The sequence below is a fragment of the Rhinatrema bivittatum genome, chromosome 7, assembly GCF_901001135.1.
Source record: "Rhinatrema bivittatum chromosome 7, aRhiBiv1.1, whole genome shotgun sequence".
NCBI classification, from domain to species: Eukaryota; Metazoa; Chordata; class Amphibia; order Gymnophiona; family Rhinatrematidae; genus Rhinatrema; species Rhinatrema bivittatum.
Window position 1 is genome coordinate 233,094,138 of NC_042621.1, and position 23,601 is coordinate 233,117,738.

The window sequence follows — 23,601 nt, forward strand, 5'->3', positions numbered from 1 at the left end:
TTTAGCCAATCGTTTTGTAAGTATGTATGGCAAAGGCTATATGAGATTGTGTGTTATAGAAACTGTATGAGATAGCATAGGAAAGAGACTGACAGAGAAGCAGTGTGTCAACATGAAAAAATTATGGACCTGATTTACTGAAGCTTTTCTCTACGTCCATGGGAAAAAAAAAAAAACTTAGTGAATCAGGCACTGCATGAAAGGTCCTGTGTTTGTGTGTGACTATGACAAAGTATGCCAGTGGTTCTATGGTGTTATATCAAATTATGCATCTGATACATTTTGCTGACTCCCCTAGTTTCTGTGACAAAGTTAATGATCGCTGCCGAATCTGTGAGCCTAACTCAGAGGCTGTGATTGATGCAGATATTTTGGACTGATATTATTATGTAGAACTCGCTTCACTATCAGTTCTGTAGAAAATGCACTGGTTATGGGGAAGGCAAAATATGGACGTAGCCCCCAGGTTCCTGTGGCAGTTCAGGGGTAGATTCTGTACCAAGAGTTAGAAAATTCTGCTTCAAAGTTTCTGAGATGCTGTGTCAATTTTACGGCATATTTGTATAATTATACAACAGTTTACATTTTATTTTACCTTATAAAAATAAAGTTGTTTGCTCACCTTTTCTATGTGCCAAGGTAATTTATTTTCTCCTTTGAGTTTTTTTGGGCGAAGGAAAACAGCCTTATTGATTGGTGCAGGGAAGGGAGGGGGGGGGGCGGGATTGCTATGGTTTAGATAAACATGATCATGTGACCCCTGTTTTGCAACAGTTACATTGGCTGCCAGTGATGTGTTGTATCAGATTTAAATCCTGGGTTTAACTTTTCGTGCTGTTCATTCAGGTGCTCCGTTGTATTTGTCTAAATTTCTGATTCCTTACTCATCAATTTACACATTGAGATCATTCCAAACAGGTTTTTTATTTTACTAAAATCCCCTCTTCCTCAGCGGTTAGGCATGAGGTTACCCTCTAGGTCCTATTGAGGCCTATGGAACTCTCTTCCCCCAGACATTTGTGCCAGGTTAAATTGTTCGAAGTTTAGAAAGGTTGTAAAAGTTTGGCTATTTATTCAGGCATTTGATTGTTAAATTGAGTTTTGCTATATAAAGCAGGTTTGTGCCCTTTCTCTGGCTTTGGGTATCATTATTCAACCAGCCTGGCTTAACCAGTTTGTTTAGTCCTGTTTTATGGTAACTTTTAATTGTATGTTATTTTATAATGCATGCTTTACTGTTGTATACTCCTTGGAGAATTTTTACAGGTAGTATATTAACATTTAAATAAATAAATAAACATGGGATATCTGTGAAAAGAAGAAGAGAGATGGAGAGAAGAAAGGATTAGAGAGAAGGTGGAGATGGAGGGGAGGAGGGGAGATGTGGAGAGAAAGGAGAAAAGTGTAGGAAATGGGGAGATCCTGGGATTGAGAGAGAATGGGAGATATGGGATTGGGGTATCAGGGACTGAGGAAAGGATAATAAGGAATGGAGGAAAGAAGGGTGAAGTGAGTGGGGATCTGTGACAGGGTGACGGAGGAGCTCCTCTCTTACCCCCTCCTCCATCTGATGCAAATCCCCTTTCTCTCTCATATACGCATACACAGGTGCAGATCCCCTCTCTCTCTCTGACTTCCTCTCCCACCCCCAGCATTGTTCATCCCTTTCCTACTCCCCAGCATCAATCTTTTCTCTCACTTACCCCATCCCCAGCATCCGTACCCTCTCTCTCTCATCCATGCACACACAATCATCACTCCTGCTTAGTGCCTACCCCTCTATCATTCACAGATATAATCACTAGAGATGTGAATCGTGTACTCGATCGTCTTAACGATCGATTTCGGCTGGGAGGGGGAAGGAATCGTATTGTTGCCGTTTGGGTGTGTAAACTATCGTGAAAAATTGTTAAAATCGTGAGCCGGCACACTAAACCCCCCTAAAACCCACCCCGACCCTTTAAATTAAATCCCCCACCCTCCCGAACCCCCCCCCCCCAAATGCTTTAAATTACCTGGGGATCCGGCGGTGGTCCAGAATGGCGGCGGTCCGGAACGGCCCCCTCAATAGAATCGTGTTGTCTTCAGCCGGCGCCATTTTTCAAAATGGCCGCCGCAAAATGGCGGCGGCCATAGACAAAAACGATTCGACGGAGGAGGTCATTCCGGACCCCCGCTGGACTTTTGGCAAGTCTTGTGGGGGTCAGGAGGCCCCCCCAAGCTGGCCAAAAGTTTCCTGGGAGTCCAGCGGGGTTCCGGGAGCGATTTCTTGCCGCAAATCTTTTTCGTACGGAAAATGGCGCCGGCAGGAGATCGACTGCAGGAGGTTGCTCAGCGGGGGTTCCGGACCGCCGCTGAACAACCTCCTGCACTCGATCTCCTGCCGGCGCCATTTTCCATACGAAAACGATTTGCGGCAAGAAATCGCTCCCGGAACCCCGCTGCACTCCCAGGAAACTTTTGGCCAGCTTGGGGGGGCCTCCTGACCCCCACAAGACTTGCCAAAAGTCCAGCGGGGGTCCGGAACAACCTCCTCCGTCGAATCGTTTTTGTCTATGGCCGCCGCCATTTTGCGGCGGCCATTTTGAAAAATGGCGCCGGCTGAAGACAACACGATTCTATTGAGGGGGCCGTTCCGGACCGCCGCCGTTCTGGACCACCGCCAGATCCCCAGGTAATTTAAAGCATTGGGGGGGGGGTTCGGGAGGGTGGGGGATTTAATTTAAAGGGTCGGGGGTGGGTTTTAGGGGTTTTTAGTGTGCCGGTTTTCCTGCCCTCCCCCTTCCCCCGATTTACAATTTTTTAACGATAAATCGGGGGAATTGGTATTGTATCGTGGCCCTAACGATTTTTTGACGATTTAAAATATATCGGACGATATTTTAAATCGTCAAAAAACGATTCACATCCCTAATAATCACCCCTCTCTTTCCTACAAGCTCACACCTCTTTCTTCCCCTACTCGCTTACCCACTAAACCAGCTCCTTTCATATACACACTCTCCACCCACCCCATCACCTTTCTCCTGCCTCAACCTGTCCCCATCACCTCTCTCAGTTGCTTCTCTGTGCCAATCCCTTCTAACTCTTTCTCCCAGTCTTACAGTCTCATTCAATCCAGCCCTACTCTTAAACCCTACTACTCCCCAATTCATCCCTTTTAACCTCCCTGCCAATTTCCTTCTCACATCCTCCTTGCCAATTCATCCTTCTCCCTGTTAATTCATCCTTCTCATTCTCACTCCCCCCCCACCATGCCAATTCTCAACCCCATTTCTGTATTCTCCTCCTCTGCCACCCAGGATCTGATTGGCAATTTGAAACAAGGTTCACTATAGTCAAACATGGTTCAAAGAACCTATGGGACCCCAGACAGCAGAGGAGGAGGAGGATGTGATCTAAGGAACTACTGCAGCCTTTCTGCCTGCCAGATCAGTGCAGGGGGGGGGGGGAGGGGTACAACCACACGCATACCCATTCAGTAGGGTGTTGCATAGCAAAATGTTTCATTTCATGTTTTATTTCCATTTTCTCTAGTTTCAGTTTTTAAAATTTTCAATTTAAAATTTTAATGCCCACTAGTTGAAATTACTGTGCACAAACTCAAAATAGTGTGCATTATTTCAGTTAGTGTATGCTATTTGATTTATTAGGCACTACTTGAGTTAAAGGTGAATTTTAAAAGCCCGTCGCATGGATTAATTAGGGGATGCAAAAATAAATTGGGCTCGCGCACGGGGAGAAGATTTTAAAAGCCACCGGGATACGCGAGTATCTCCCGCAGTGTGCACATCTCAAAAGTTTTCAAAAAGGGGCAGGGCTTGGGCATGGTCTGGGTGGAGCCTGGCCATGAGATGGGTGTCTAAACACAAATGCGCCTTGGCACATGCCAAATTCCCCTGCCGCGTATGGAGGAGGTGTAAGTTACAAAATAAAGTAAAATAGGCAGATCTATGGGGTTTTAAGGGCTGAGGCTAACAGAGGGAAGGGAAGTGAAGAATATTAAACTGGGAGGGGGGGAGGTTTGGAGGATCTACCCCTTAACTGTGTAAACTAGGGATGAACTAGTTTAATTGGCAATGGTGTCGGCGAGCACCACGTTTAACATCCCCTGATTTAAATGGTAGAAGCAGGATGTGCGCACACCCATTAAAATCTGGCGGACATGTATAAAGTAGTCAGGTAAACACAAAAGAATAGATGCCTTGATCTTTTTCCAATTCTTTATTGATGCAGAGACGTATTCATAAAATTGCCCGACTCAGGCCGAGTTTCGCAGCTCTACAGCCGCTGCCTCAGGGGCTCAACCAATCCATTCATGAGTGAAACCAGTGATGTTGTTTCTTCCAGTGAACAATGGTTGTATGTCAGCAATACAAGAACAACCTGAACTTAAAAGGTTCGTCTTGTGAATCAGCGTTCAAACTGCAGTCTCTGCTCTTATCAGTCTTTGTTTTCTTGGACCAAACTATTGTATAATACATGCATATGCATGCGTGTGTTATAAAATGGCCACAGCCCTGGTGTCAGTTTGAAATTTACCATCTCAGCGGAGACTGTTTAAATTTAGTGTGCACTATTTCAATTAGTACATATTATTTTGAATTTGTGAACACTAAAAACAAAAAAACAAAAACAAAATTTCATGGGGTTTTTTTGTTGTCTCTTATTATAACAACATAGAATGATACAGATAATGTCATTGACATTGTCTGTGTCATTTCAAACGAAAGCACATCTCTACCGTTCGCTGCTGCCCACCACGTCTGGCCCTTGGCTGTCCTTGATTCCACATGTACCACGGAATTCTACAGAACTGGATTTTGCAGTCCTGGCTGTATCCACAGACCTTAGAGAAGAGGGGACTTGGACATAATTTATTTTGACATTAATGCTTACACTCTGTTTTAAAAGTGCATTAACAGTCAACACTGTATTCAAAGAAGATACTTTATTACAAATGCTATAATATGTGGGCTTTGTCCACATGTTTCTTGTTTCAGATGATTGTTGACTGGCAAAATTTACTGGTTCATTTCACTGATAAAATAAAACAGTAGGAGTTATATGTCATGGGTAGCAACTTGATTTTATAACAGAGATCCTGTCGCTTAGAATTCGTGCACCTACACTGCTGACGTATTTTATATTTAGAGGTCCATATTCAGCCACTGACTGTCTAGATATGTTAACTGGATAAACCTACCCAGTTAACGTAAGCTGGATACTCAGCAGAAAAGTCATATCGCTGAGTATACCCAGTTAAATGCAAAGTTAGACAGGTAAGTTTATCAGGCTAATTTTAGAACAGTACTTTAGTATAACTAAAGTTATCTGGATAACTTAGCCAGATAGCAGTGAATTTCAGTATTATTCAGCTAAGTTATATGGATAACTTAGCTCTATCCCAGAATGTCCCTGGGATACCTCTGGTTTATCTGGGTAAGTTTTATCTGTCTAAACACTCAAATAAATCAGAGGCAGTCAGTGCAGTGAGATTTTTCAAACCCACAGTTTGTTTGGTTAACTCCCAAATTAGCTGGGCAAATCTCTTGAATATGAACCTCCTAGAATATAGTCATTGATAAAGATTTTGAATTTTGATGTCAGTGAGACAGGAATGACTGGATTTATTCTGCCCTGGAAACCCTGAGACTGGTTCTTGGAGTAAGACGAGATTCTAGGAGGGGTAGAGTGGGGACCTGGGAGGTGGGACATGATGGGATGGAAGGGTATCATTGCTGAAATAAAGGAGGAGTAGGTTAAAGAGAAGGGGAGTATCTTCTGTGTGTTTCTTGGGGGAGAGGAGTGGACTTGCCTTGTAGAGGGAGATAGGAGAGAATAACACTGGAGGCTAGCTGCTCAGTGTTCCATTAATATGTGTTTGTTGCTACCACTTGTAATGTTTGCATGGTCTGAACTATGAAAATATGTGCTACTAGTGCAAATGTGGGATTGAATTACTGTTTGTCATGGGATAGTAATGCTTGTTTTTAAAATGTTTTTATAAATAGATCCCTAAAGAAGTAATGGAATGCCTATCAATTTAATAATATATAACATTCAAAAACACAGCTTTAATCTTTTAGAAAGCTATGTATTTCTGTGACAGAATGACTTTTCTGGTTCATGACCAAAAGATATGATATATGGCACAGGACGACTTTATCCCTGAAAAGGTATACTGTGCCAGAAATACATGGTCTTCTGAAGATTTAGGTAGTGTCTTTGCACTGTCACATATATTTTGAACATCAGATATATATATATACGTATATAGTACATAAAATAGAAAAGTGTAGGAAGATAAAGTAACTGATTTAAGTATTCATGTATCACTATATCAGAATATCAAAGGAACACTCATGCATTATCTAGCAAAAAATACTGTTACAGTGTTTTACCCAAAACCTTAAAACAATCAATAATAGAAACATAGAAACATAGAAATGACGGCAGAAGAAGACCAAACGGCCCATCCAGTCTGCCCAGCAAGCTTCACATTTTTTTTCTCATACTTATCTGTTTCTCTTAGCTCTTTGGTTCTATTTCCCTTCCACCCCCACCATTAATGTAGAGAGCAGTGATGGAGCTGCATCCAAGTGAAATATCTAGCTTGATTAGTTATGGGTAGTAGGGGAAGTAACCGCCGCAATAAGCAAGTTACACCCATGCTTATTTGTTTTACCCAGACTGTGTTATTCAGCCCTTATTGGTTGTTTTTCTTCTCCCCTGCCGATGAAGCAGGGAGCTATGCTGGATATGCGTGAAGTATCAGTTTTTCTTCTCCCCTGCCGTTGAAGCAGGATATGCATTGAAAGTGAAGTATCAGGCTTATTTGGTTTGGGGTAGTAACTGCCGTAACAAGCCAGCTACTCCCCGCTTTGTGAGTGCGAATCCTTTTTTCTTCTCCCCTGCTGTTGAAGCAGAGAGCTATGCTGGATATGCGTGAAGTATCAGTTTTTCTTCTCCCCTGCCGTTGAAGCAGAGAGCTATGCTGGATATGCGTGAAGTATCAGTTTTTCTTCTCCCCTGCCGTTGAAGCAAAGAGCTATGCTGGATATGCATTGAAAGTGAAGTATCAGGCTTATTTGGTTTGGGGTAGTAACCGCCGTAACAAGCCAGCTACTCCCCGCTTTGTGAGTGCGAATCCTTTTTTCCCACATTTCCTCTTGCTGTTGTAGCTTGATAAAGATAAATCAAACCTATTGTGTACAGAAATGTCTTGGCAACTTAGTGTGCTTAATAGAATCCTTACATACACTCTGAAATCCACACATATCTTAATATTTCAGTATGGTATGTTCTGATAGCTGAGACTGTCCAAATAACCGGAAAGTGGTTACTATAGATGTCAGTATCCCAACATTGCTTTCAAAGAAGTTTGCTGATTGGAAACTTTACTACACAATTATCTGCATATACAGATTCCATAGAGAAATTCTGGAATGATTTGAAAGGTTCAAACATCAGAGAATGCCATAGGGATGATAGCGACTTTACCGGTGGATATGTTTATCCTTTGATGGTTAAAAACAGAACTACTCAGAGGACTCAAAACTTTGATACATCCTCTAGCAATTCATCAGAGGAAGATATTCCTTATTTTCCTAATAAAAAGAATTATTCTAAATCAGTTTCCTCTAACTTGCCTGCAGGCCCATTGGAGCCAATCAGGCTATCAGATTTTTTAACTAGCACTGTATAATGCAGAGAACCACCACCAGGACACAATCTAGGCAATTCTCATCCAAGAACACAATAATAGTATATGCAAGAAGAGAGGGTTACCCAATCCAATCAGTAGTCACAAAAATGGTGTTCAGTTTGTTAATCTTGGGCACTGACTGTTGATGAACTTAATATTTTAGAAAAAGGACTTTCATTCATTCTTACCAAATATTATGACACATTTCAGATTCAGGTCCAGCTATTTAATTTTTTTTGGCAATTGAAAATAGCTCAATACTTTTCCAAGACACCTCAACAAACTCTAATTGCAAACTTTCAAAGGCTGATCATGAAGGACATTGAAGTACTAGATAAACTACATCCCCCCCCCCCCCCTTCCCTTAGAGAATCTGACTTTTAGGGAGAAAAGAACCTGAAAGCTCTGAATTCAGATTCCACCATCATGATTCGCCCAGCAGATAAAGGAGGTGGCATCATGGTTAGGGACACCAGTGCCTACAATGCAGAAGCAGTGAGTCGATTGTCCAACTCTCATTTTTATTTGCCCTTGCAGGAAGAACCCACAAAATTAATTCAGACATAGATCATACAATTATTAAATATGGGTTTAGCAAATAAACATATCTCATGTTATGCTTTTCTTGCAGAACATTCCCCTAGTATCCCAGTCTTTTATCTAGTTCCAAAAATTCACAAGTCTTTGGTGGCACCTTCAGGATGCCCAATAATTTCTAGTATTGGGTCAGTGTTGCGACCATTGCTGCTCGACGCCCTCTCTCTGCCCTCTTTACCTCTGTGGTGACTCTCTCTGGGTCTGATAGATGGTTAGCAGCCGCGGTGTCTTCCTGCCTTCTCCCTCCGGCATCCCTGGACCGGCATGATGCTGCGGATCTGCCATGTTCCTGATGACGTAGGGCGCGCGCGCACGCGTGCTCCAATTGATGTACCAGCAAGGACGCGAACCTCGGGGGCGTCCCCCTGAATTGACGTCATCCGCTTCCAATATAAAAGATCTCAGTAAACACTAACAGATCAAGTTAGAAAGGGCAAGGATTCGTCCAAACTACTCTGCCTCCTCGGACTTACCAGGGGTACCCACTCCTCGGGGGCCTCGCTCTCTTTTCTTTATTTCAGATTGCCGATAGGAACCGGTACTCGCTCCTTGAGGGCCCATGTTCCTGAACACCCTGAAGATTCTCTACTGCCTGGATGCTATCGCAGATACAGACATTTGTGAGTTACCATTGTTCTCTCAGAGCTTTCCCTGGAACCAGGTACTCGCTCCTCGAGGGCCTAACCCTTTCCAGCTACTGAGCTTCTTGAAGACCTTATGTGAATTTTGTCATCTAGTTCTGGCTATGAACACAGCATTCCCTGTCTACTCACTATCTATAGTATCTCTACAGCTCAGCCCCCCTGGGATGGCTGTTCCAGTACCTGAGGGACTTCAGCCTTGCTGGGCATATCAGCTCACTACTGCCACATCTGGTGGTTCTACTAACCTGTCTAATAAAAGAATTATCTGTGTCTGTCTCCATACCCAAGCCTAGCCGGTGGTCCCTCTCAGGACATCCTCCTGGGGGCGTTGTCATCGGCCCAAGGATCCACCTATCTACATTCTTCTACAGCTGGGTACCCTCTCCAAGCACTCCACTAGTAACAGATTGCTACTCCTTCCTTATCAGGAGTCTTCAGCAACAGATTCATAATAGATTGCTACTCCCAGCTCTAACACAGAGCTTTCACAACAAGATTGCTAACTTCCTAGCAGATTCATTACAGATTGCTAACTCCTCCCTCCTTGAGAGCTGATGCATAACAAGATTGTTAACTCCTCCCTCTACAGGAGTCAATTTATAACAAGATTGCTAACTCCTCTCTCCTCGGGAGCTGATTCATTACAGTCAGTCCTTGAGCCTTTGTCTAAATATGTTGACTCATTTTTACAGCCATTAATTCCAAAGATTCTTTCTTACTTTAGAGATTCCTCCCATTTCATCCAACTACTCAAAGCTTGCCTAATCTAGGATGAACCATGGTATCTTGTTACGGTGGACATGACAGCCTTGTACAGCAATGTGCCACAGGATGCAGCACTGAAAATTATCTATGATATTTTAAAAATGAATGATTTTACAGTAAGGTTGAGTGATTTTGTGGTTTGATTGACGGACTCTGCATTAAAAAACTTTTGTGTTAAATGATCAAATTTTCAGGCAAATTAAAGGCACAGCCATGGGGACTTCCATGCCCCCTAGCTGGCCTGTCTTTACATATCCCAATTTGAAGAAATCCACATTTATCCCTCTCCTTTTTGACGTGGGTTCCAATTCAGGTATGCTTTATAGATTAAATATTTTTTCTTTGGATGAGAACTGAAGAGAATCTATGTTCTTCTGAATCCTGGATTAACACTCAGGACCAGAATCTGCAATTCACCATTCATCACCATCACTCACATATATCTCTTTTGGATCTATTTGTTTACAAACAAGATAAATTCACCAGGACCATATTCACCAAGGCAACTGACAGAAACACATTTTTGTCACGGTTTCACTCTTTTCTACAGCCTCACCGTGCCCTAATTCTGTCTACTATGATGCCTCCCCCACCAGCAGAGGCCTCCAGCAAGCTCTGTTCCTAGCTGCCTTAACCACCTCCTCACTGACCACCTGACTAAGCAGTTCCTGAGCTACTTAAGCCAGCCTTGTCAGAACCTTTGATGCTTTTTCATGGAGTCACCCTTGGCTCTCTGACCTGGCTCCATACCTTGCAGCCTCTGTACAGGACCTTCTGTTACCTTGTACCTTGCTCTGCAGCTTATCTAAGCCTCTCTTTGCCTTGTGGCCTCCGGGCCTTCTGTTACCTTGTACCTTGCTGTATGCCTATTCACCTGTTCAGGCTTTACTTTGCTTCGTGGCCTCCAGGCCTCCTCTCACCTTGTGCCTTGCCTTGTAGCCTATCCAGGCCACTTCTTGTCTAATGGGCCTTCTTTTAGTGGCCTAAGGGCCTCCTGCTTGTTGCCTTCAGGTCTCGGTTCTGTGTTGTCCTTGTCTGCCTTGTCTATTCATTTCCTTGCCTGGTCTTGTCCTGCCCTGCCCAGTCCAGTCCCTGGTTTCCATTCCCTGCCTTGCCATTGCATTGTCTTGCCGCAGTCTGTATCCGGTCCCACTCCCTGCTCAGCATCCAGCCCAGCCTGTGTCTGTATTCAGTCAAAGTCCCTGCTTCGTATCCTTTCCAGGCTGTCCAGCTTGCCCAGTTTTGTCCAGCCTGTTTTAGTACCCAGTCCTCAGCTCCTTGCCTGTTCCAGTACCCAGACCTCCAGTTCCAGTATATCTCTGCCCAGTCCTTTTTGTCCATCTTGTCCAGGCTTGTCAAATCTGCCTAGTCCAGTTCCTGCCCAGACTCACATCATGTTCTTCAGCTGCTAAAGCCAAGCCCTACTGGCCCCCAGAAACCAAAGGCTTAACCAGCAAGGGAGGGGGCTGGCTAGGCAGAAGATAAATCCCAGTCCAGCCCTGCCCTGCTCCTGAGGGGGTGTTCCATGACCTGCGATCATCATGACACTTTTACACTTGCCATCCTCGAAATCTCCACATGACTTATGTTCAAATGAGGGTTATTCGCTAATAGAGACCTTCTGCTTCAGACACAGCGCCAACCAGCTACGGACAGCGCCGTTTGTATCCTACCTTTTTCTAACAAATCTCATGTTGTCCAAAAAAATCTTTTTAAAATATTGTAATGCGCTGTAACTGCACAATACCTTTCAAAGTAAACCTCTTTTTGCCTGCATGTGAGGGAGAAATCTGAGACACAGATGTTATGAATCCTTCTGCCCGTGGGACCCTCGCGAGCAGGCACTCACCCTTGCTGTTTTCTGCTTCACCCAATGCAGCATGGACACAGACGTCTGGCCTGCCTGCATGGCCGAAGCCGCGGTCTTGCCTTGCCCACGTGGCCTGGAGGCCGCCCCAGATATCCTCCCTCACTGCGGCTGGAGTCGCGGACTTCCTCCCATCTTTGCGGCTGGAGCCGCTGCCGGCCTTCATGACATCTTTGCGACCAGGAGGCCGCATCCCCGGGCTGGATTAGCGGCAGGAGCCGCCCCCAGGGTCTCCTGCAGCGGCTGGAGCCACTGCCTACGTCGGGCCTGCGTCTCAGGCTCAGCCCTGCCTCTCTTTACGTCGATGACTGTGCAGGCCGCTATCCGCGGTCCGGCACAGCCAGCTTCCTGCTCCTTAGGCGCCGGCGCACGCCTCTCTTCAGGATTTAAAGGGCCAGTCACAGGAAGTGTGGCTGACCCCACTTAGGGAGTGGACTTTCTGCTTCAGCCCTATAAAGGGCTGCTCCGTCAGTCCGTCTTTGCCTTGCATCGGAGTTGCTTCACTCTGGAGGCTCCTACCTGCCAGAGCTCCGTCAGGTCTTCCTTGTCTTCTCCATGGAGTTCTTGTTGCTTCGTCTCGTCATGCCAAGTCATGTTCGTGCCTGAGGACCCCGTCCAGGTGTCCTGGTGTCTCGCTTTGATCTTCCGTCTCCTGATGTTCCAGGTTCCTTGATGTCCTGCTCCTGTGTCTTCGTCTTCAGTGCTCTTGAGCCTTCTGGTACTTGTTAGGCCGGGGGTCCCTCGCATGAAGTGTGCCCAAGTATGGACTAGCCTGCAGGTGGACTGGTGTCCTGTGCTCCTTAGCCGTCATGTCCTGCCAGCCATTGGTGGAGCTTCGGACGACATCGGCTCCATCATTGGAGTTCTGCTTCGACTGGATCCTTCCCTGCGCTTGTCTCGCTCACAGCGTGGTCCATGACCAGCCTCCTCGGGCTGTGTAGGGCGCGCAGTGGGACAAGGTGGTCCGCAACTCAGTCCCGTGGGTGTGCTGAGTAGGGTGCCCTGAGAGACAGTACCAATGTCCTTCCACCCAGCTTCTCATCTGGACTTCGTCAGTACCTTGTCTCGTCCTGGATGCCATTGCATCACCCTTGGTATCATGTCTTGTTCCTGATGTCGTCACATTGACCCTAGTCCAGGATGCCGTCGCATCGACCACTGGTCCGTGATGTCTTCGCATCAGCTTTGGTGTCAAGTCTTCATCCGCGATGCCCTTGCATCGATCCTGCCGTCATGTCTTCGTCCGCGATGCCGTTGCATCGATCCTGCTGTCATGTCTTCATGTCAAGGCCTGTCTGCCCTCGCCCTCAGGCCAGGCCTGCTGTTCCATGCTGTTCCATGAAGCAGGTCCGAAAGGGCTCGGAATGGTCGGAGGACCATTCACATTCCAACATCATCATGTTATTGGCCATGGGAGCTTGCCGGCCTGGCAAAGGGTCAGAACGTCAGCCATGGTGGAACACGCCGTCAAACCTCGGTCCGGTCCTGGACTCGTCTGGGGTCGGGCTGAGGCCCAAGGGCACACTAAACACCCCCTTCTTGACAACAGATTAGTAACAGGTATACCTGTCAAGGCAAAATAGGAATTGCCGCAGACAATGGTCAGTTTGCCTGTAACCATTGTGTTGTATGTGAAAATGTTTTTCATATTAATTCTTTTCAGCACCCCCATTTACCCATTGTTTACACATTAAGAGGTCATTTCAACTGCAACACACCGCAAGTTGTGTATGCCATCCAATTCCCCTGCAAAAAATTGTACCTTGGTCAAACAAAATAATCCATGAAAACCCGGATCATACAGCATAAAAGTTGCATACGTACTAACAAGCAGGACTCCCCTTTAGTTAAACATTGACATGAACGTGCTCACTTGCTAGATCAACATGGAGAGCAATTTTTCATTTATTCTTCGCACACCATGTCCCCAGAAGGATTAAATTGATGGAATGGGAGACTTTCCTATGAAGCACTCAGCCTACATAAAGCTCATTCCAGCTGAAGTCAGGGTCATTCAGCCTCATTTGATTTTTTTTGTGCACGGTTTCATTCCGCCCCAGCTGGTTTCATAAATGTTTTAAAAGCCCTAGAGGTGCAGTGATGATCAGCCTCGTTGTCAGTTCCTGAAAGATTCATCATGCAGAAGGAAGGCTAAGGTACTGTCAAGTGCTAGTGGCGCTATCACTTAATATCCATTTCTTTTCTTAGTAAAGAAAAATTTTGAGTTTGATCTCCTTGAGGTTCAAAAATTGCTTTTGTTAAAATGTATTTCAAAAATTGTAAACAGTACTATCATTAAAGGAGTTTTGAAGAAACGGCATTCATGACACACATTTCTGTAAGTAATGTTTGAATATCCCATGTAAATGCATTTGACATACAACAAGCACAGAGATACATTGAGTCTATAATTCAGACACAGTCCAGGTAGCAAAGTTACCGGGTTATTCATCAAAATGCGTTAGGGCTCAAACGCATGTCAAATGGCTCTAATGTGTGTCATAACTAGCGCAACACGCCTTAGTATGTAAATTTAACATTTAGTATGCAAAAGGGAGGAGTTCATGGAAATGAGGGTAGAGTAATGCATGATAATGCTGTGTAGACTGCATTGTGCAAATCAGCTCCTCTTGTTTTACCTTTCATCGATTTGAATGACAGAAATTCTTCAGTGGTATTACATTTGTAGTTAATTTATCTGACTGTGTATGTAACATCCCCCCCTCCCCAAACCCCACTGTGAGTTCAATGTGCCCATCTACATAATGCTGATAAGATTGTAGGTTTTTAATAATGTTTCTATATTATTACCAATGTTATACTGTATGTTGTAAACTGCCCTGGTCAGCCTGCTGTATGTGTGGTATAGAAGAACTGAGAAATAAATAAATAGCATGCAAACCACAGTGCCCTCATTGAAACAGGTATGAAGAAAAGGTATTCATAAGTATGCCCATGTGAATCTTTGTAATTAAGTTTTACATGTTCAATATGACAGCATTTCATATGGAATATAAACATCTTATCCTCCTGCTAAAGCCAACTATCAGTGAAGCAAGGGCCTTTGTTGAGGACTGAGCTGGACCTACCTTAAGAAAAAGACTTCTTTGAATGCAATTTTGGGATACCCACATCTATAGTTACCACTTTCTGGTTATTTGGACAATCTGAGCTATCGGAACATACCATACTGAAATATTAAATTAGAGATATGTGTGGATTTCCGAGTGTAATATAAGTATGTAAGGATTCTATTAAGCATACTAAGTTGCCAAGTCATTTTTGTATTCAATAGCTATGATGTTATCTTTATCAGTGTTAAGAATAAATAATTGTTTTAAGGTTTTGGGTAAAACACTGTAAAAGTATTTTTTGTTAGATAATGCACGAGTGTTCCTTTGATATTCTGATGGAGCCAGACTGCTGGCACTGGCCTTTGGGGGGGGGGGATGGAGCAGCTTTTGGACTGGGGTGGAGGGGAGGGCCGATGGTCGCTCAGCGGCGCATGGTTCGGAAAGAGGTGTCTTCGGGGGGATACTGGTGATGCATTGGAATTGGGGCATCCCGATAGTGAGGTTCCAATAATTAGAAGGATAGTCCAAGTGCCTGTAACTGAAAACTCATCTGAGCTAAAAAGTCCAACTTATCCCTTTCAATTGAAGAGCAGAATGAAAATACAAACAAAAAACAAACTTTGAAATGTTTGTATGCTAATGCCAGAGGTCTAGGAGGTAGGATGGGAGAATTAGAATGTATAGTGGTGAATGATGATGTGGACTTGATTGGCATCTCAGAGACATGGTGGAGGGAGGATAGCCAATGGTACGGTGCTATACCGGGGTACAAGTTGTATCGCGATGACAGAGAGGAGCGCCCGGGAGGAGGTGTGGCGCTTTGTGTCCGGGATGGCATGGAGTCCAACAGAATGGACATCCTGCATGAGACTAGATACAATATTGAATCTTTGTGGGTGGAAATCCCTTGTGTGTCGGGGAAGACTATAGTGATGGGGGTGTACTACCGTCTACCTGGTCAAGATGGTGAGATGGACAGTGAAATGCTGAGAGAAATTGGGGAGGCTAGCCAGATTGGTGGTGCGGTGGTGGTGGTGGGAGACTTCGATTGCCCCAGTATTGACTGGGTGAATGTGTCATCGGGACACGCTAGAGAGATGATGTTCCTGGATGGAATAAATGATGGCTTTATGGAGCAATTGGCTCAGGAACCGACGAAAGAGGGAGCAATTTTGGATCTAATTCTCAGTGAAGCACAGGACTTGGTGGGAGAGGTAATGGTGGTGGGGCCGCTTGGCAGTGGTGATCATGATATGATCAAATTTGATTTAATGACTGGAAGAGGAACAGTGTGCAAATCCAAGGCTCTCGTGCTAAACTTTCAAAAGGGAAACTTTGATAAAATGAGAGAAATTGTTAGAAAAAAACTGAAAGGAGCAGCTACGAAGGTGGGAGATGTCCAGGAGGTGTGGTCATTGTTAAAAGATACCATTCTGGAAGCACAGTCTACATGTATCCACACATTAAGAGGGGTGGAATGAAGGCAAAACGATTGCCGGCATGGTTGAAAGGGGAAGTGAAAGAAGCTATTTTAGCCAAGGGATCTTCATTCAAAAATTGGAAGAGGGATCCAACAGAGGAAAATGGGATGGAGCATGGATGTTGGCAAGTTAAATGTGGGACATTGATGAGATAGGCTGAGGGAGAGTTTGAGGGGAGGTTGGCTGTGGAGGCAAAAACTCACAGTAAGAGCTTTTTTGGATATGTCCAAAGCGGAGGGCCTGTGAGGGAGTCAGTTGGACCGTTGGATGATTGAGGGGTTAAAGGGGCACTTGGAGAGGATAGGGCCATCGCAGAAAGATTGAATGATTTCTTTGCTTCGGTGTTTACTGAAGAGGATGTTGGGGAGGTACCCGTAGTGGAGAGGGTTTTCATGGGTGGTGATTTGGATGGACTGAATCAGGTCACGGTGAACCTAGAGGATGTGGTGGGCCTGATTGATGGGCTGAGGAGTGGTGAATTGCCTGGACCAGATGGTGTGCACCCCAAAGTTCTGAAGGAACTAAAGGGTGAGATTTCAGACCTATTGGTAGAGATTTGTAACCTGTCATTAAAATCACCGTTGTCCCTGCAGACTGGAGGATAGCAAATGTAACCCCAATGTTTAGGGAGGGCTCCAGGGGCGATCCGGGAGGCTACAGACCGGTTAGCCTGATTTCAGTGCCAGGAAAAATAGTGGAGAGTGTTCTACACATCAAGGTCACAGAGCATATAGAAAGACATGGTTTAGTGGAGCAAGGTCAGCATGGCTTTGCCCAGGGCAAGTCTTGCCTCACAAGTCTGCTTCACTTTTTTGAAGGAGTTAATAAACACGTGGATAAAGGTGAACCAGTGGATGTGGTGTACTTGGATTTTCAGAAGGCGTTTGGCGGGGTTCCTCATGAGAGGCTTCTGGGACGGGTAGGGGGTCATGGGATGGGTGGCGATGTCCTTTTGTGGATTGCAGGCTGGCTAGGGGACAGGAAACGGAGAGTGGGATTGAGTGGACAGTTTTCTCGGTGGAGGGGAGTGGACAGTGGAGTGCCTCAGGGATCTGTGTTGGGACCCTTACTTTTCAATATATTTGTGGATGATCTGGAAGGAAATGCGACGAGTGAGATGGTCGGCTTTGCAGATGACACAGAATTGTTCAGAGCGGTTGAATCACGGGCAGGTTGTGATGGGTTGCGGGAGGACCTTGTGATACTGGAGAGTTGGGCATCCAAATGGCAGATGAGATTTGATGTGAATAGGTGCAGGGTGATGCACCTGGGGAAAAATAGCCCATGCTGTAATTACACAATGTTGGGTTCCATGTTGGGTGCTGCGACCCAAGAGGGAGATCTGGGCGTCATGGTGGATGGCGCATTGAAGTCGTCGGTTCGGTCTGCTACGGCAGTCAAAAAAGCAAACAGAATGTTGGGAATTGTTGGAGGGGGAATGGTGAATAGAGCGGAGGGTGTCGTGGTGCCTCTGTGTCGCTTCATGGTAGGACCGCACCTTGAGTGCTGTGTGCGGTTCTGGTCGCCGCATCTCAGAAAAGATGTGGTTGTGATGGAGAGGGTACAGAGAGGGGCTGCCAGGATGATGGGGAGAATGGAGCAGCTCCCCTATGGGGAAGGACTGGGGAGGTTAGGACTTTTCAGCTTGGAGAAGAGACGGTTGAGGGGGGATATGATAGAGATGTTTAAAATTATGAGAGGTCTAGAACAGGTAGATGTGAATCAGTTATTTACTCTTTCGGATAGTAGAAAGACTAGGGGGCACTCCATGAAGTTAGCATGGGGCAAATTTAGAACTAATCGGAGAAAGTTCTTTTTTACTCAACGCACAATTAAACTCTGGAATTTGTTGCCAGAGGATGTGGTTAGTGCAGTTAGTATAGCGGTGTTTAAAAAAGGATTGGATAAGTTCTTGGAGGAGAAGTCCATTACTTGCTATTAAGTTCACTTAGGGGTAGATTTTCAAAAAGCGCGCCTTCGCGTACTTTTGTTGGCGCATCAGGCGCCAACAAAAGTAAGCTGGATTTCAGTAGATACGCGCGTAGCCGCTAAAATCCTGGATCGGCGCGCGCAAGGCTGCCGATTTCGTGTAGCCGGCGCGCGCCGAGCCGCGCAGCCTGCCGCCGTTCCCTCCAAGGCCGCTCTGAAATCGGAGCGGCCTCGGAGGGAACTCGCTTTCGCCCTCCCCTCACCTTCCCCTCCCTTCCTCTATCTAACCCACCCCCCCCGGCCCTATCTAGACCCCCCTACCTTTGTCGGGGGATTTACGCCTCCTGGAGGGAGAAGTAAATCCCCGCGCGCCAGCGGGCCGCTAGCGTGCCGAGACGCGACCTGGGGGCGGTTCCGGATGGCGCGGCCATGCCCCCGGACCGCCCCGGGCCGAAACCACGCCCCCGGGCCCGCCCCCGAAACGCCGCGTCCCGCCCCCAAAACGCCGCGCCGATCCGACACGCCCCCCGACCCGCCCCCCTCGAAAAACCCCGGGACTTACGCGAGTCCCGGGGCTCTGCGCACGCCGGTAGGCCTATGGAACATAGGCGCACCGGCGCGCAAGGCCCTGCTCGCGTAAATCCGGGCGGATTTACGCGAGCAGGGCTTTTAAAATCCGCCCCTTAGAGAATAGCCACTGCCATTAGCAATGATAACATGGAATATACTTAGTTTTTGGGTACTTGCCAGGTTCTTATGGCCTGGATTGGCCACTGTTGGAAACAGGATGCTGGGCTTGATGGACCCTTGGTCTGACCCATTATGGCATGTTCTTATGTTCTTATGTTCTTACATATAAATATTTTTTAGAAGAATTAAAAATATATTAATGCTTATACAGTTAAATAATCAATTTCAAGTTCTTTCATTAATTTATTAAAATATCTAACATGTCATGTGCTGATGATGGAAGGCAGGGTGAATTTTTGTTTTATTGTTTTATTTTGTACTTCACCTTGAACACATGGGTTAAGCAATATATTGAGTTTAAATAAATATAATGACCTAAAACATTTTCTGAAACCTTGAGCAGGAGAAACCAGGAAGTTCAGTGCTGTAAGTAGAATGAAAGTAATCAAAGTCTAAATGAGGAGTTCTAAGACTTTTAGCTGACATCTTTATACTATTATTCCCTGATGGAATCAAAGAAATAATGTTGGTATGAACACCAAGATGATGTGCAATTCAAATGCATTTAATACTTACAGCCGCTTCAGTTCTGAGAGTCCATGAAAGGCCCCAGGCTCAATGGTGCTAATCAAGTTATTCTTCAAATCTCTAGAGATATAACAGTAGATGCAGCAATTAATTATCAGGTTATGCACTTGTATTATAAGCAAACCACAGGATAAAAAAGGTCCATATTTATTCCATTTTTTTTCATTAGGCACTTTCTTCTCAAGTGACACCAGTGAAACAAATCATAGGAGACAGGCAAGCCTCTCATACAGGAGAAACAACTACTCCTAATATGGCATGTGAACATTTTTAATAAGAAATCAAGGTAATCATATGGAAAATATAGAGAGAGTCTTTAGATAGCATATGACACACTACATAAAAATAAAAAAAAATCAACAATTTATAATTGTTAACTTTCAGTGTTGAGTCCGGGATGGAGTAGTCTCCACCAAACTAAAAAAGAGCACACACTGCAATAAACATGTAGAAAAGAAACACTGTGTAGGTTAACAAAACTTAATATTGTAAGTTTAATAAACTGTCAGAAATATTACATATAAGTACATACTGCCAAAATTATTCATCTGGAAGTAGCACGATCAAGAAACATTAAGTTGTACCACTGTTTTGTTTATACATGTATAAAGAATAAAAACTGCTACCTCGGTATTCTATTCTGTAAAAGGGTAATACACAAAGGGGTGAATTTTCAAAACATTTATGTGCTTAAAATGTATTTATTTAAAAGGTTTATACCCCACATAATCAGTACAAATACAATAAGATTACAATTTCACATACATAATAAAAAAAAAAAACCAATACAACCAATACAACAACAACAAATCCAAAACTGCCTGTTGCTACCCTCTCCTCTAAAATCATGACCATGGTACACCACCCTCACTTTCCACACTGGGAAGATAACTTTAAAATCTGCTCACGTGTGCCCATATATGCATGTATATAGGTGTGCACAAAGCTGCTACAGTATTTTATAACCTGCATGCAAATGATAGGCACAGGTTAAAACATACATGCTCACGTACATAAAAATTGCGCAAGTTCACACTAATACGGATAAGTAGCGGCACTTAGCTAGATAAGTCTGAAAAGTGCTACTTATCCATCTAGGTAACTCCTTTTGGACTTATTCAGCTAAGTCAGATAGCTGGATAAGTCTTAAAAGAACTTCATAGCTGGCTTAATCAGATAGCTGGATAAATAGAGCTGTTCGATTTATCCGGCTATTCATCCGGCTAATAGTGTTTTAAGACTTATCCAGCTAAGTAGCACCTGCTGCTACTTTGCCAGAAAAATCAGAATTTAGCCAGGTAAGTGGCTCTGCTTATCCAGCAAATTCAAATCTGTCTGGCTAAGTAGTGGCAAAGCTGCTACTTAGCTGGATAAGTTGGAATTTATCCAGATAAGTGTGTTTTAACCTGTGTATTTTTACTTCAAATTTTAAAGGGATATGCAAATAGATTTTATCTGCATTATTTAGATACATTTGCCCTCCATAAATTGGCTTTTACACACTCAAGTTGGGAAATTTGCTAACATATATGCACAGCAGTAAACTAACCAGTTGTATCAAGTAGTCTACCAGTTTGTCCAGTCCTTCTGCAGCTTATGAAGACCCTCTAAGCTCTTCAGCCTTAAGTTCCTCCATTTTACTCAGACCCTGTCATTTTTCTACTGTTAAGATGTTAAGGATCCCTTCAGATATTGAGCAGGAGTAAATATACATGAGAGAGGTGCCAACTATTCATGTATAATTTGCTTATAAAATAGCAGCTTCTCCCTAGAATGCCCCTGATCTGCCCCTTTCTTACACATGCAAATGTATTCACAGACCCAGATTTACTCATTTATGTTGAGGCTTGTAAAACATATACATATAATGATTTCTCACAGGATATGGGACTTATGGAGGCAAATATTGCTGTGATAGTAGCCCAGGAACCATCATAGTGCACTGGGTTCCAGAATATGTATCTGGTAACCTATGAGAGCAAATGCTTTTTAGTGCAAGAGATATAATCATCGGTTGCTTAGGACCATGTCTCTTGTTAAGCTAATCACTTGAATAACTTTTAAACTGAAAGTGTTACTTAGCTTAACTGTGAAGTTATTGAGTGCTATCAATGCAGCCTTCTCAAAACAAGCTGCCGCGAACCCAGTGCACTATGATGGTTGCTGGGCTACTATCACAATATTTGCCTCCATAAGTCCCATATCCTGTGAGAAATCTTTATATGTATATATTATTTTTTTCTTTTTCTCACATCAAGAGGTTTTCTTTGAGGTTTGTAAAACAGCATATATTTGCGTAGATACTATTTCACATGGGTAAGTGCTATTTTTGTGCATGCAATGTTTGAAAATTCACCATTAAGATGGAAAAAGAAACGTTTTAAGCCTCTTCTTAATCTTAGAATAAGTAATCTTGCTCCTAATAAAATCTAGAAGGGAGTTCCAAACCTGAGGCAGAACTGATGAAAAGGCCCACTTCCATCCCTTACCAAATTTAAACTTGTGCCCATATGAGAACTCTAGTCATGCCTGTTGACATATTCTAAGGGTCCAATCAGACTTATACTGTCAGTTGTGCTGACAAATACTTTGGTTCATCTGCCTTCAAACACCAAAAAGTAAGTAATAATTTAAATTCAGTCCATTCTGCAACTGGATGCCAGTGCAAATATGCTAAAAGGGGGAAACTCTTTCTCCCACCTAAACTTCCCACACACCATTCTAGCTGCACTATTCTGAATGAGTTGTAATTTTCTTATCAAAGTATTAGGCAACCCTAACAGAAGGGCATTACAAAATTCCAACACTCCAATGACAAGTGCAACAATCAAAAGTTTAACTCAGAATCATCCAAAAAAGGTTTAAGATGGCATATTCTCTTTAATTGGAAGCATTTCTTAAAGGTATGACCTACAAAAACATTCAGTGAAAAAGCTGAGTCTAAAGTGACCCCAAGACTTGTAACTTTAAATGACATAAGAATTTCAAAGTCACCCAGCAGTGCCTTAGTTGGCAGCACCACAGTTTCCTTAAAGATTTTACCATTACCTGAAATCTCCATTTTTGATTTAACACTGATTTGATTTTCAAAATCGTGCGGTTCCCGGCACATGCACATGGACTCGCCAATTTTTTAACATGTATGCGCCGATTTTATAACATGTGCACGCTGGATGTTAACATCCGTCCGTGCATGTGCGAGCGGACCACGACTCGCGTGCTTGGGGGCAGAATTTTCAAATAATACGCAGCGGCGCGATCAGCCTTTTCTTCAGTTCTCTCCCAGTTCGCTCTAATTAATGAGCAGACTGGAAGGGAACTTCCCTACCCCACTGCCTAACTTTCCTTCCCTTTCCCCTCTCCACCCCGACTCCTAACCCCTACCTAGCTACACCAAATTCTTTTATTAAACTACTTACTGATCCTCTGGTCTTCATCCTGCTCCACTCCCTTTCTCAGGGCCTGGCACTTCTGCGCATAATGGGGGTTATGCGCGTGGCCAGGCCTGTTCTAAAATGTGTGTGGCATGTGCAAGGCCTGGCCACGCGCATAACCCCTGTTTTTTTACACGTGCGACCCTTTGAAAATTAACTTGTAAGGTTCTAAGCTTTAACCAACTTGAAATCCTATCCAGACAAACATTTAGTCAACAAACGCTTCCTCCAAACCTTCACCCACTGGAAACAGGAACTGGATGGCGTCAGCATAATCATAGTGGTCGCATGAAGATGATAAAAAGCAGGGGCAATAGCCATGAGACCTGTGGCACCCTTATCTTCACAGGTTCCTCTAAGTAACATTCCTCTTCTATCTGAATCCATTGAACATGATCACTTAAAGAGTAGATCCAGTCCAACACTTTACCCCCTAAACCCATTTGTTGACATCTATCAACCAAAATAGAATCTACTAGATCAAAACTGGGATGTGCACTGATTTTTGTTTTGTGTCGTTTTCGTTTCGGGTCATTATCTGTTAGATTTCATTTTTAAAATGGTTCAAGAGGTATTTATTTCGTGTTATTCTATTTTCGGAGTTAGTGCGCACTAACTGAAAATGTTACCAATCAGTTAAAAAGTGTCAATTTGGGAGGAATTTGTTAGCTAGAGGTATGGTTCTGCATTCCATTGGCTGCCTCCTTAGTTACCAGTACTTGTTTGTGTTGCTATGATTGTAAGGTGACATTTGTAGGGGTAACAAGTGTAAACAAACAAGGGATGTAATTTTATAGCATCAAGTTCTAGTCAGTAAAAGCATG

The 23,601-nt window shown here is 44.1% G+C and overlaps 1 protein-coding gene across 2 annotated transcripts in view; it reads right to left on the bottom strand.

Moving 5' to 3' along the window:
- Positions 1 to 23,601, bottom strand: part of ADGRA1 (adhesion G protein-coupled receptor A1) — a 1,158,413-nt gene that overhangs the window by 771,464 nt on the left and 363,348 nt on the right. For both annotated transcript variants that reach the window (XM_029609977.1, XM_029609976.1), the window contains exon 3: positions 19,332 to 19,403. In XM_029609977.1, coding sequence (XP_029465837.1) covers positions 19,332 to 19,403 — 72 coding nt within the window. The remainder of the gene's footprint in view (positions 1 to 19,331; positions 19,404 to 23,601) is intronic.